The sequence below is a fragment of the Phyllostomus hastatus genome, unplaced genomic scaffold (assembly GCF_019186645.2).
Source record: "Phyllostomus hastatus isolate PE091 unplaced genomic scaffold, TTU_PhHast_1.1 phas_scaffold_78, whole genome shotgun sequence".
NCBI classification, from domain to species: domain Eukaryota; kingdom Metazoa; phylum Chordata; class Mammalia; order Chiroptera; family Phyllostomidae; genus Phyllostomus; species Phyllostomus hastatus.
In genome coordinates this window covers 26349976-26364613 of record NW_025334041.1, presented here as the reverse complement: position 1 = coordinate 26364613, position 14638 = coordinate 26349976, and the positions used below count along the sequence as shown (strand labels likewise).

General features: G+C 37.8%; 1 protein-coding gene across 1 annotated transcript in view; it reads right to left on the bottom strand.

The window, feature by feature from the left end:
• COL28A1 (collagen type XXVIII alpha 1 chain) overlaps positions 1 to 8975 on the bottom strand; it is a 151881-nt gene extending 142906 nt beyond the window's left edge. The window contains exons 1-3 of the mRNA XM_045827928.1: positions 8870 to 8975; positions 5641 to 5800; positions 2858 to 3414 (exon numbers count right to left, since the gene is read on the bottom strand). Coding sequence (XP_045683884.1) covers positions 2858 to 3414; positions 5641 to 5764 — 681 coding nt within the window. The 5' untranslated portion in view covers positions 5765 to 5800; positions 8870 to 8975. The remainder of the gene's footprint in view (positions 1 to 2857; positions 3415 to 5640; positions 5801 to 8869) is intronic.
• Positions 8976 to 14638: the final 5663 nt, after the last annotated feature.

Genomic DNA, 14638 nt, shown 5'->3' with positions numbered 1-14638 from the left:
AATCTTAAACAGAGAATAAAATAAGGCTCTAAAGAGAGGAAGACTTGAAAAAAATGGGAAGTGACCTATAATCAATAAATGTCTAGAGCATAGGATTCTAAAAATAATACAATAATTATCAAGTTGATCTTTGTTTGGTAGGTAAAGAAGGGGATACACCAAACTGATGTTTTTCTTAACAATCTTTAGAGAAAGACACCACTTTGTCACAATGTTTATTCCCATAAAGGCTTTTTAAAAAATTTAACATCAAAGATGATAGAATAAAGTACTTTTTTAATCTCACATACTCTTTCGTGCTCTCCTAAAGGACCAAGTAATATATTCAGGAGATTGGGCTGAGTTTCTTAGGTTTCAAGATTGTTATGTAAATCATAATACAACAGCAGTAAAAATATTTTTCAACAGAACCAAGAGGTCTCCCTTGGATGATTCAGAACAGAAATGTGTTCATGGGGTTCTTAGATGACACTTCCTACCAGAGGTGCCAAGAATGCGCAACGATTTCCTTAATTTGTCTTGGTTCCTGCAAATTCTATTCGTGGTGGACAGTCATGTCCATAAATTCAACTATAAAGTCCACTCTGCAATAGAAAGGAATAAAGTCCTAATACAAAAAAAAGATGAATTTTGAAATCATTGTGCTGGGAATAAGAAACCTGCTACAAAAAGAGTACACACTGTATGAGTTTATTTATGTAAAAGTCTAGGATGTGTACACTAGTCTAGAGTGAGCAGTCAACATCAGCAGTAGCTCAGGGGCAAGGGAAGAATGCATTGCAAAGATTTGTGAGAAAACTTTGGGGGTGCCAGAAATGTTCTGTATCCTACTGGTGTTGGTGGTTTCCTGGGTGTATACATCTCTCAAAACTCATGGAATTGTGTACTTTAGGTAAATGCAGTTTTATAAGGAAATTATACCTAATTAACTAACCTATTTTTAAAAGTCAACTAATTAATTATTTCAAAATAAAAATTTAAAAATTCAGCCAAGGATGTAATAGAAATTGATTAGATGAGGAATGTTTCCAATGGTCTGATGAAAAGTCAAGTTCTGCTTCCTAGAAGTGGTGATCTGAAACACTGAAGCTTTGTATATCTTTCTTGGAAGAGCCTGATAAGCCCTTTGGATTCTGGAAGTGTTTGGAAAGCAGCATCTCCTTCTAAGAAGTGGCTTGTTCACAGAGCTTCCATCTGAACAAACAGCTGAAATCACAGGATGCTAAGGAAGAGCAGAATCATTAGGACGCTTGGTCATTTGTTGGTTTCCCCAGAAACGAGCAGTCTTGCTTCGAGTCTGCTGCCAAGACTCTGTTCTCAGTCAGGCAGGAGCTCTTGGTGAGGGTGTGGCTGGAGGGATTATGAACCTTCCGAGCCTTCACATCTGGCCAAACAAGGAGATGCCTGTCCTGCATCTTCCACAGTCTGCAACAGGCAACTCATTATCACACCTCCAGGGTTCTCTCCTGAATATGCTGGAAACTTCTGTTCCAGGTTCACTAGTGAGAACTCCTTAAACAGCACAGGCAGGACTAGGCAGTTTGCCAGCCACCCTGCACATCTCTCTCTCACAAAAGAGATGCTTTGAGGAGGCATGCACCCCAAGCTACTGTACTATTTCCCCTCTCAATAAGACTTTACAGGGTTAAGCATGCAGACTCTAGGGTCTTTGCCTGGCCTTAAATTTTCAGTTATAAAATGATGATATAACAGCACCTACATCACAAGATTGTTGTTAACAGTGAATAGAATAAAATAAGTCAAAGTGCTCAGAACAATGCCTACTACACAGAGCACTCAAGACATGATAATTCTTATTTAGATAAGACAAACTCAGGGTCTCATGCTGAAAACAACTGAGTAAAAAAATTGAGAGTAACAAAAAAATAAAAATAAAAAAAGAGAAAAAAATTGAGAGTAATGTTGGGGAAAAGACTGGAGGAAGGGACAAAGGAGCCAAACAGTCTCTGAAATGGAGCCTGAGGCTTTGCCCAGCCTCTGGAAAACAGCCACAGGAGATGCTCAGTACCTGAAGGACACATGTGTCTTGCCCTCTTCTTAAGAAATCAAAGAAAATCAATCCTTTTAAGAAAGTCAATTTTTAACACTTAACAAATCAGCCACTATTTCTCCAGAGTGTTTTTCCTTGAGAAGTACTATGAAGGGGGATTTTGTTTGCATGGCTTCGCCTTGTATTTTACAGAGCTGCAAGGAAAGGTTCTTACAAGCAGCTGAGCACCAATGAAGGAAAAAAGCATGGACACAGCCAGTCAGACCAATCAAAAGGGACTCATTGATTTGATAGGAGAAACTGTTGGGTGACTGCAGGTTGTAGGTGATTTTACAGTCAATACCTAAGAAACAATGAGATAATTTTTTAAAAAACTGGAAGTCTATGAACTCTGCTTGAGCATAATAGAGCAATGCATGGTGAGACAAAGTCAAAAGTTATGTTTGTATATCTAGAAAGGGAAAAGATCAGTGTAATACAAGTACAGCAGACCATAAGTTGACCTCAAATTGAATATAAGTCAGCAGGGTCCAATGAACCCAGGATGTATAAACAGAAGTCTGAGCTATGTGATTAGAAATTAATTCTTCCCAAATCTTCAGCGTTGACTAGCAATAAAGTTAGGAATGCAATTCCAGAGAATGAGCTTGGTACTGCTTCAGTTCATCTGGTGTAAACTATCCAGGACATGGAGAAAGGCTTTAGAGAGAGTCTTCTTTCCATTTCTAAGGTGGGTTATTTTCCTTTCATATTTTGACTCATTATCTATTTTTATAGACTTCATAATAGAAATATTACTATTATAACAAGAAATATGGATGTAAAACCAACCCATCAGATACCTACCAGGCGATCCTCAATTTTATCTACAAGGGCTGGATCACTCAGCAGTAGAATGGGTTGACTAGATGAATCCCCAGATATCAAACGAAGTTTGGCTTCATTGACTACAGAAGAAAGTCCAATGGTGATAAATAATATCCCTGCAGTTCTGGCATCTTCAGAAATACTTTGAACATCTGGATTCTTTGGATGGTCGATGCCATCGGTCATCAGCAAAACTACCTTTACACCACTTTTACGTCCTTCTCTCTTAAGTAGCCTAGTAGCATTGGAGATGGCATAATATGAAAAAGTACCTTGTCCAATGAAATTCATAGACTTGACCCTCTGCTTAAAAGTCTGTAGATCCTTCCAAGAAGAAAAAGGTGGGTTGATTTGGACAGAGCTGCTAAATTGCAGAGCTGCCAGTTTTATGTCGTATTTCAAGTAGTGAACTGGGTTCAAGTGGAAAATCATGTCACTCAAGTTAGCCACAAAATCTTTCTGTTTATCAAAGAGGACAATTTGAGAACTTTCAGAGCTGTCCACGATGAAGACAACATCTATGAAGCAAGTGGAGTCTGGAAATAGAACAAATTGATTAGGCAAAATAAGTGGGACCACTGGAGAGACAATTTTGCATAAGGAAAGTACTGAGGTGATAAGTAGTGTGCTGTTTGCTGTTTGTTGTTGAAAGCAGAGGGAAGTGAAAGAGCGCACCTTGTAGGTAGGGTTTAAGGTGTAAAGAACTAAGTCTCTTTGCAAGTCTATACATTCTTTTTCTCATGTAAAATCATGCAAATCAAAAATGATAATTTTAAAAAATACCATATATTCTGAACATCTTCCCAAATTAAAGCCTGCTTGAAATGGGGATAGGGGGGAGTGCATCATGGTTTAAAAATTCAACAAACATTGGACCAAGTTATCTGGAAGTAAATGATACTCTACCGGTTTCTTAGGCTGTGTGTCATACTGGTGAGGCCCCATATTGTTTTGCAGGTTTTTTTAACTTTTTGAAATTAAGGGAGAAAATGACTATACATCACATTGTAGCAACAGTAAGGGAGAAAGGAACTTAAAAACAGAAAATTTAAGATTACATCTTAAATTTACCTACTAATTTACCTACAACCTGGAGGGTGCCACTTAATCTCTCTGGGCCTCAGTTCTTTATCTATATAATATGAAAGTGGCAATCTCTGTCATGCCTATTTTATAAGATTACTGTGAAGTTTAAGTGACATAATAAATGTATAAGTGTAGGAGGGCACAGCCAGGGGGCCCCAAAAGAAGGATTTGTAATGGGGTCTAGAACTCAAGGTGTCCAGGAAATATTAGAAAGATATATAAGATGTCCTTACCCCACCCCCAAAAGGGTGAGTTGGGGGATGGAACACATGGAGGGGAGCCGTTGAGAGCTGTTTTGCATAGCACCAACTTTGCAGCTAACCTCTGGCATGGTCATTTAACATATCTATAACCTTTAAGTGGTTTCATGGATATGTTAAATAGCTGTGGCCCTGCTTTAAGCCAGGGAGAAGGGAGTGACCTCCACCCAGGACATAACTGGGAGGCAACTCCCCCTGGTTACAGCACCTGCATGAGAGCCTGGAGATGGTTGGCTTCACACCATGGGGCCACACCTGCCCAGACGCACTACACTATGGCAACCCAGTAAAGCTGGAAGGATACAGGAGTGCTGGCAAGTGTAGCTGATTGTGGAAGGAGTGGGAAAATGGGGCTGCAGAGGAAGATTGACACGGGGATTTTAATAAACCCAGATGTGGCAGCCATGTGAAGGAGAACCACACACTTTTGGCAGAGTGGGGACCCCTGCAGCCTTGGTGAGGGAGAACCACGTGGCTTTGGCCAGAGTAGGGACCCCCCTCAGCCATGAGAAGAATCACCATGTGGCTTTAGCAAAGAACCACCACTCGGCTTTAGCTGGAGATCCCGGTGACACAGCTGATGGTGCCGGGAACCGAGGGAGGCCTACCAGCTGAGCACGGATTACTGGGAAGAACCAGGGGCTGCCTGAGCCATGGACTTCTGTTTCTTTTCCTGAGATACCGTACCCCAGACTGGGCAAAGAAGGGAAGGAAGGACTGTGTGTGTTTGTGGGTGTTTTAAGGGACTTTGGGATCTTGATAAAGACATTAAGTCATTACTCTTAAGTCTGTATAACTTGAATAAATAATTCCTTTCCTTTTCACCAATCTCTAACATGGAGAGCTATAACTTTCTGGCGAAGAGAAAGGTGAACCTAGTACAGGGAGACCCCAGGAAAAAGGGGGGTCAATTCAGTAGCATTGTGGGACCCTCTTCTCTGGAGGCCAGTCAGGGAAAATCATGGGAGACCACATGTGCAGTAGCTTTAAAGTAATACAACTACTTGTACATGCACAGTAAAAGCCCACCAAAACTAGCCAGGAAGGATCCGCCCTATAAGAATAGAGTCCCTCCAGCCCATGAGGTCAAGCTCTGCTTGGAGTTGGCCTGCTCCCATGTTCTCTGCTATAAACTCTGGGTGTTCGGTTCAATTCTTTGTCCCCATCACCAAGAACCTGGTTACCTGTGCCCATCTGTGACACAATGGCTTTAAAAATTCTGATGTTTTTATAGGTATGCCATAGAAGTATGTAAGGTGTATCATTATCATAATATAATCATATCAAAGTTGAATGTCACATATGCATATGCATGTGATTTGCTTTTTAAATCAAATGCTATTGGTAAAAATGCATATTAGTGTCTTTAGGAGCTAAAATTAATCAATAAAAACAAAAACAAAACTTTTTTTTTACCCTGGAGATTATTTTTCCTTGCAAGTAAGTTGGACTTTGATCCTTTCTTTCTTTGTCCATATGTTGTTTGACTCATAAAAGCTGATGAAAACAGGAGATAAAAGACAACATGTCTGTTCCACATTTTGGTAGATGGTGAAAAATCATCTGCCTGTAGCACCTTCAATAGAAAAATCAGTTATAAATACTTTAATAAAATATAGTGTTTGCTATTTTTAATTCCAGTCTAGCAGAATTGAAAACTGGCATTTGACAGAAGAAAAAAGTTTTCATTCATATTTATAGAAAAATATTTACGTTGAGATTTTTAAAGTTTCTAATGCAAATAAATCATGGCAGTATACCCAAACATGTGTTAGTGAATATTTCAATAAATCAAAGAGTTACATGTAAGTAGTTTGTATTTCCCATTTTATTGTGCGAAGTGGGAGTCAGGAGAGACATTTCCAACATTTCAGGCCATTCTATATGGTGACTGTGGTTCAATCACAGGGTCTGCTTCGGCATTCCCACATTCAGACCATCAATGGTTGTTCCACTCATTTACATTATAACAAATTCCTGATGATCCCACTATTTTTACAGGGTCGTAGAGAACCACCGCCATCTCGGTCTTACTATTTTCATGCATAACTTTAGTGAGTTTCAGAACTCAAGTTAAAAATTATCATAAGTTGCTCTTCTGTTTCCATAGAATCCTATTTCTCTTTCCTACTCTTATTTTGGAAACTGTATCTCCACCAGAATTCCAAGCTGGACACAACTGTATATCCAATAAAGCAAAAGAATATGAGAGCAAACATAGATTTGCTAAATAACAATGTTCTTCTAGCTAATGGACAGAATTAGGGCTTGAAATCAGGAAGTACCCCCTCTGAACAGCCCTGTGAAACTAATTTTCTTGGTAGATTAGCAATAAAAAATTCAATCCTGTATTAAAATCTTCAGTCACATCTCCATCACTCAGGATGCCCAGCTATACACCAAATGACTTGTAAAGTCACTCACTTCCCTGGCTCAGATATGGCTAACTCAGTATACCTGAGAATGGGGATAAAAGAAAGCTTATTTTGAACCAATGTTCTGCATGGTTTGGAAATGTTTGCCTGCCTGAACTATACTGACTTCAGAAGCTCTGGGAAAGGAATCACATTTTCCTTCTTTGGCACCTCGCCTTCAGGGAATGGGAATTGGGAAATCATGAGCACAATTTTTCTGGGCTCTGAGTAGGGGGTAGAAATATATATAAAGCAGTGAAGAATGAGATGGGTGACTGACTTCTTTCATACCTGCCCCATGGAGAAATCCCCAAGTGAATCAAAGCTGTTGAGTTGGGGATGAACCAATGAATGACTCTGTGCCACAGTCTGTTTCTCAAATAGTACCATCTAGCAGGAAGTTTATTACGCTGACTTCGTATCTATCAGTATGGCGGAGCACCTCTGCTAGCAAGTACTGCACTTGATCAAATCTCAACTACTGTCCAAGCCAAGTATGCAAGGGTTTGAGGACAGGTGGGTGTTAAAAGAAAGAACAAAAACTGTGCTAAGGAAACAGAATACAAAGAGGACATTCAGGATCCTCTGGATGTAATCCCCTTGCCAAACAAGGAGAAGAATATAAAAAGATGTCCAAATTTAGTTCTGGAGATTAGAGTAAGGATAAGGCTATGAAGCAAAATACAGCTGCTATTGCATTTTTAGAGGGGGGAAGGAGTAACACCATGTCCCTAGTATTACATATGACTTTTCTCTTTTGTTGAGTGTATACCAGAAGAAACTTCTCAGAAGTTCTTTATTTTATTTAATATTTTATTTATTTATTTTTAGAGAGAGGAGTAGGGAGGGAGAAAGAGAGGGAAACATAAATGTGTGGTTGCCTCTCGCATGCCTCCTACTGAGGACCTGGCCTGCAACCCAGGCATGTGCCCTGACTGGGAATCAAACCAGTGACCCTTTGGTTCTCAGGCTAGCACTCAATCCACTGAGCCACACCAGTCAGGGCTCAGAAGTTCTTTAAATAGGAGACTGAGAACTTAATTTCATTAATAGCAAGAGAGATTTTACAAGCTACATGATCAAGATGACTCTTCAAAACCCTAAAGAAAATGATAACCATGCAGGAACATGAGAAGAAAACTACTTTCTTCTCATTTGTAGACTTCATTCTGGGCCTTCAAAATGCTGACTTTAAATAAAGACTTATCTTTCTCCAAAACTAAGCACCTGTTCATACAGTTTTCTTGGCATATAATCACGAATTCCTACTTGAACCTCTGCATAGAAAATGCTCACTAACATAACTTAACCTTTAGTAATAATCACAAGATCTCGTATTTTATTACTATTTGCTCCAACATTTTTTATTTAGCTCCCCCAAACCAAAGTTTGATATTCCTTTCTGTTTTCTGGTATTAGAGGACACACTTATACCTTTCCGCTTTTCTTTCTTTGGTTCTTTAGTTTCTCCATCTTCCTGAAATTGTTTAGTTTGGCATCTTAAGAGCCCACCCATTTCTAATCACTTTTACCAATTCTGATTTTTGTCTGCATTTTTAATAAATTCCCACCTTTCTCTCATTTAAATATCATATACAAGTAAAATAGGTTTCAGGGAAAATATCATTAGTTAAATGAAAGGAATAAAAATCTCTATGTTTACTTACTGGTTAACTTTTATAAATTCAGAAACAATGATTATCTTTATTCAAATGCCATATTTTTGCCCTTTTTCCTAAAATTTATTTTGCATAAATGCATGATCAATAACTCCAACAGACTTTAAAGATAAATTCACAAATGAAATTATCTTTCAACAGAGTTTACCAATTTTACTCAGAGTATTTGCATCACATTTGTTTCTACCTGAAGATAAAATGATGAATAAATACTTTGTTCAAATTGCCAAACTAACCAAGTTTTAAAATATTCTGCAGTTAATACTTAATTATAAAAACTTTCTCAAATTAAGAGGATATTAACGTCATTGTAGTGCTATGCAGTCGACTGTAAGTTAAAAATTAACTTTAAAATAATTTAAAATACAATTTAAATTTCTACATTTTAAAATTCTACAAGTATCCATATTTTCTAATAATTAAGATAATACAGAGGATACAATTTTTTGATAAGCTTTTTTCACATAGTAAGTATGTAAACCATTTAGACTTCCACGGTTCTCAATGGCCTGTCCAATTACAAGTGATTAAAACAAAGCAGTTATGTCTTACCTTATCAAGTTTGTCAAACAGGAATTAAAGACTGGTTAAGCAAATGCCAATAGCAAGAACCATTGTTGGGGATTCAATTGGCTATTGAATATTTCTCCGTTCTGAGAGAAATAAAAATTGTCTTTGCTTTGGATCTTTTGCAATCTTTCATTCATGTTTATTGGACTAAGTTAAAGAGTGGTGAGGCATTTGGCCAGGGTGCAAGATTTGGGTGGGATCAGTAAGTAATTTAAAGGAATAGTGTCCTTTTGGAACAAGCTGTGTTTTCCAGGCTGTTTTAAAAACAACTAGAGTAATTTTTTTTTAACATTTTAGGCATTTATTGACAGTCTGCTTTTGTTCTCATGCTGTGTTCTTCGCTTTCTATTTTTTACATTTCTTTGCCTGGAGTATGTGCTCTGTTAGAGATTGATTCTAAATAGTTCTGTGAAGGAGTATAAATGATCCAGACTCAGATGAAAACCTAGTTTTTCAAGAGAGGCAATGGGTTGATAATTATTGAAGCTAGATGATGAGTATATAGAAGCTCATTAGTTTAGATTTTCTATATCTGTGATTTTTGAAAGTTTTCATAATAAAAGGTTTACATAATATATAGGGAAAGAGTGATCTAAATTCAGTCCTTGGTTTGTCTCTAACATAAGGACCTCAGGTTCCCACTTAGACTGAATTACTTACCAACATCCTTTCAAACTGTAACTTAAGAGGTAGGTTTACAAGGGTTAATATTCTGAGGTCTCTGTCCAGGAAATGTGGTCACTGTAGTGGTCCCATTCTCATTCTTCTCTCTCTCTCTCCAACCCCCCCTCCCTCTCCCTCCCTCCCTCCCTCCTTCCCCCTCCCTATTTTTCTGCCTTGTGGTTACAGCCCTTATTAAGTCTACATTTATCAGTACAAAACATACAGCCTAGAAGCCACTTGACCCCTAGACAAGTAATAGGACAGCTTCTCTCTGGACTGCCTCGGAGACAGAGAACAGTAAGATGACCAGAGAAAACAATATAATTGTCTCAAATCACTTTTCCTAGGAATACATTTTAGCATTTATGCATCTGCTTATTGTTACAACAATAGTTCCTATTTGGTGGACAGTTTACCAAGCTGGGTACTATGCTCACTGCTCCACACACATTATGGCACTTAGCCCTCCAAAAGCACAACCACCTACCTATAATAAGTGCTATAAGAATCCACATTTTGCAGGTGAGGATGATGAGGCAGAGAGGACTTCAGTCATTTGCCCACTGTTACATTAATACTAGAGAATGCCAGAACCAGGTCTTAATTCAGAACTGTCTGACCACTGAGACTCACTTAGAACAACTATCATACCATTAAGTGAAACATCCAGGCGAAGGTTCATGCTTCCGCTGTTTCTCCACCACAAAGCAGTTCTTGAGGAACAGAAGGAGTCTTGTAGGGCTTTGGTAACAGAAAAAAGAAAGAGTGGGTGTATTGCAGAAGTAACCACAGGATTTCCCAGGAAGAAAACATATGTATTTATAGATTTACACATACACAGTTTAAATAGCCTGTCGGTGTTAGCCACACTTGTCACTTCTGTGAGATGAGAATCATGGGATAAGGAAGTGGCATTTTTCAGAAGGTCAGCTCTCTTTTTCCTGAGGTAGATTAACAACTTGAAGAGCAGTGATACCTCTAAGAAGCAAACAGGTGACTCCTGGAGGGGAGAAATGGGCTAAAGCCTTCCTGCTTGTTAACTGTTCTTAATAAATACTTGTTAAATAAATGACTATTAGAAGTGATTTTTTAGTGTTCCTCAATCACTTGAGAACCATGATACAATGGATTGCTCTCCAGAGCACTGCTAGACAGTGAATCTTTTTCAGCCTTTTCCAAAATATTTTAAAACTCCACTGAAGCAGAATCTATGTAGGCTTTATTTGTTTTGATACTGGTGCCAAGATCTCCATTTCAGTAGTGATGGTATTTTGGGGTCCTAGGATCATTTAAGAGGAATCAAAGTATGGGATGACTTGTAAATATCAGAAGGTTTTATCTGCATGAGGTTACAGAAACACAAAAAAAGGCTAATAACATATCAACTCAAGCTTGTATCAGTTATACATCTGGGCTGAGATCAAGGTTTAGTGAGATGTTTCACAATCTCCCAGTCTCGCCCACCTTCCATATTGACTAAACAGAATAGAAAAGAGCATTATCAACTAATAAGGAAGAAGTCAATGACCTTGTTACCCAATTTGGAGAAATTAGAGGTTCTCTTCAATTTTTTTTTTTTCAGTATAAAATCTTGGTGCCATAGAATGTATAACATTTGCCCCAAGGCTCTGAAGTTTCTGAGATGTATTATACTTCTTGGCTCCAAAAGTATGACTTGGCCATTCTATCTTGTCATTCTTCAGGAAGTTAAAGAAATGCTAAGATGATGGGTTTATTTAACAATTTAGGAATGGATTAAAGGTATTCAAAGACAAGGAAGTGGAAATTATCATTGGTGATCAAATGTAAAAAATGTGGCATAGCTTGAGACTGGAGCAGTGTGACTCCAGTGCCCCTGCCCTCACCAAATTTGGACCGAGCTGACTCTTCTGCATCCCCTCTACCCCCCTGTTTTTTTTTGTATTGTTTACTCCTGATATATCTTGCTTCATTATTTGTCATTTGGTCCCCAGCTTGAACAAATGTGTCATATAGTGTCCTAAATCACAGTAACAATGTAATTCCCATTGTACCAATCTTAGGACTATTAAAATTTGTCTCTGAAATTTTCTTTCATAATTGATATTTGCCTATTTGGTGTTATTTATTCTTTAGTAAGAGCAAATTATTTTATGCCAAAAAAGAAAAAAAAACTGAGTGCTCTCTGGAAACATGTACACTTTTCCTTTCTAAGAAACTTCTGCCCTGGCTGGTGTAGCCCAGTTGATTGAGCGTGGGCTGCGAACCAAAGTGTCACAAATTTGATTCCCAGTCAGGATACATGCCTGGGTTGCAGGCCATGACTCCCAGCAACCGCACATTGATGCTTCTCTCTCTCTCTCTATCTCCCTCCCTTCCCTCTCTAAAAATAAATAAATAAAATCTTTTTTTAAAAAAAGAAACATCTGAAAGTGGATTGGTCTTCTCCTATTATAGGTTTGAATATTCAGTTTTCTAAAAATTATTCTTTTCAGTCAGTGGATAGAGCGATCATAAGTTTTTCATGTAGAGTTCATCAGAAGAGAAAGATTAGATCTAGTTAAGCTTTGGTCAAGTTCTACTTTTAATGGGGAAGTATTTTCTATTTTTCATTTAGTTGATTTTACTTTCGGACATTAGAAAGTATTGTACTGTAACTTAGTGAATTCTTTGATTGCCCACTAGATGGTATTTGACCTTTTCTTATACTGGGGACAAATGACAGCATTGAATCTCAGAACAGAAAGGAAACAGAAAACACTTTTATTTGTTTCGTCCATTTCACAGATGACAAAATAGAGGACAGATGTCATGACCCACCCAGAGGTCATACCATGAGTCAGTGAGGGAATAAAATTTAGATGTTTGTGAATCAGTTGGCCATCTTTCAGTGCCCTAAATACCTCGGGAAGTTTCTAAGCCTTTGCGCCATCCAGGCTTGTGTCAGAGCAGAAGAAAATGAGGCTAGTCTACGGCCAACAATTTATGTTTGAAAAATACTGGTTTTATTTTAGCGACAAATGGCTCAGGGCAAGTTACCTTGGACTAAATTCCATCATACACTGACTCTCATAAATCACTGTGTAAATCTTAACGCCTGGGTCATAAAGGCAACGAACACCACTTCTTAGAACCCTGAGCTGAAGAACTCCAGGTTTGGGTAGGTTTGTTAAATGGATTTGTAACCTATGGTTCATGTCATTGACACCTGATCAAACTACAGCCAGTAATATAAGTAAATATCATTTTCATGAATACATTTCAGAAATTCAACACCCATTTGAGTTTCTGGTCAGCCCATTTGAGATTTCATAGGAATAGCCAACAAAAACATTTAAAAAATAACTCTATCAAATTCCTGGAACAAAGTATTTTAAGAACATTAAACAACTTATCTCACATTATGTCAACCCATTACAACTCTGGTTTATACAACATTGTTATTAATTAAGGTAATAGAGTCATCTGTTTTTTGAATTATACCTAAATTATAGTTCTTCCTGGACAATCATTTGTTTCTTCTTCTATCCTTTTAAATTATATACTAAGGGTGAATTACCCAGGGATGAAGTTTGCAGTGAAAATGGCTTGAGATGAATTAATATTTTGCTATTTGGGGATATAAAAAACATTTAATAATATGAAACCCTATGCAAACATAAGGTACCTATTACAATCATTATTCATTGTTTACATCCAGAACTACAGATTCTGAAATCACACATGTATAATTTTATTTAATGTAAAATAACATTTACTTCAGTATATATTTTCTATTATATTGATTGGCCAAATTCAGAAATGCCAAATATGCAAATCAGTGAGGACAGTGAATATTGAGGGACTATTGCTTGAAAAAAGATATTTGGGCACCACCTTGTGGGGCTTTGTAGAAAGACATGATGTGAGGGTCACTTGCCTACTATCTATCATTAACAAATTAAAATTCTTAATTTTCCCTGACGCTGAACAAGTAGAATGTAAGTTGCTTTCTGCAAATTTTTAGGGTAGATGAATAATGAGATGAATCACAGAAGTGATAAACTACTTTTATATATAAATCAAGAAACTAAGTAACATCTGATAAAATCTAAAATCCATTCATTTAACAAACGTTAATTTTTCTACTATAGGGAGGCATTGGGTAGAAAACAAATAAGACCCAGTCTCTTCAGCTCAGTGGAGGAGATAGGCAAATAAAAGGCAATGGCAAATTTTACCAAAAAAATTTTTTAAGTAATCAAATATCAAATTCTAGTTAATGATACCATACTGAAATATTACGGATCACATTGTACAGTTGTCTGCAACTTACTCTACAATGCATCAGGAAAAAAAGAAAATGGATAGCAGGATGGGTACATGAATAGACAGAGAAAATGTGTCAATTATATAGCAAATGTTCATTGCAGAATCTAGGTAGTAGATGGAGGATTTGCTGTACCATTCTGTCACCTTTCCTGTACACTTGAAAATTTTCATAACAAAATATTAGGCAAAAAAGACAATGGCAATGAAGCATGATACTACCTGTAAAAGAGAGCAGAAAAGAGGGCACCTTGCCCAAGCTGTGATGCAGCAGTTGGCAAGGCAGGCACCAGAGGATAAGTAGGGTTTCTCTCGTGCCATGTTAAAAGGGTTAGAGTTCATCTTGAATGCACTGAGGAAGCACTAAACGATTTTAAGCAGTGGAGTGACATGATCACATTTTCATATTAGAAAAATCACTCTGGTGACTGACTGAAGAACTAACTCCAGGAAAGCACGTTTCCTTCAAGGGACAGCTCCCCTTGATGACACATCCATGTCAGTGGGTAGTATAAAGGCTTGGGTCCCTTGTCCCAATGCAAGACATCTCTGAAATAGTCCAGTTCTCTTTAGTCCAGTTCTAAAGTTTCCCATGAATTGGCTGAGGCCTTCTTTGGTATTGAATCAGAGCTCATCTTCTCACTCTGCCCAGTCCTGCATCTTTCTCCTCCCTTCCACAGGTGTTGATCCCAAGAACATCCCTAATAAGTATCCTATATCCTAATCTCCATCTTGAAATATGGTTCTCAGGGCATGCAGCCTTAGGCAGAGTGTTAAGTGACTCTGTCTTTAGGGTATCTG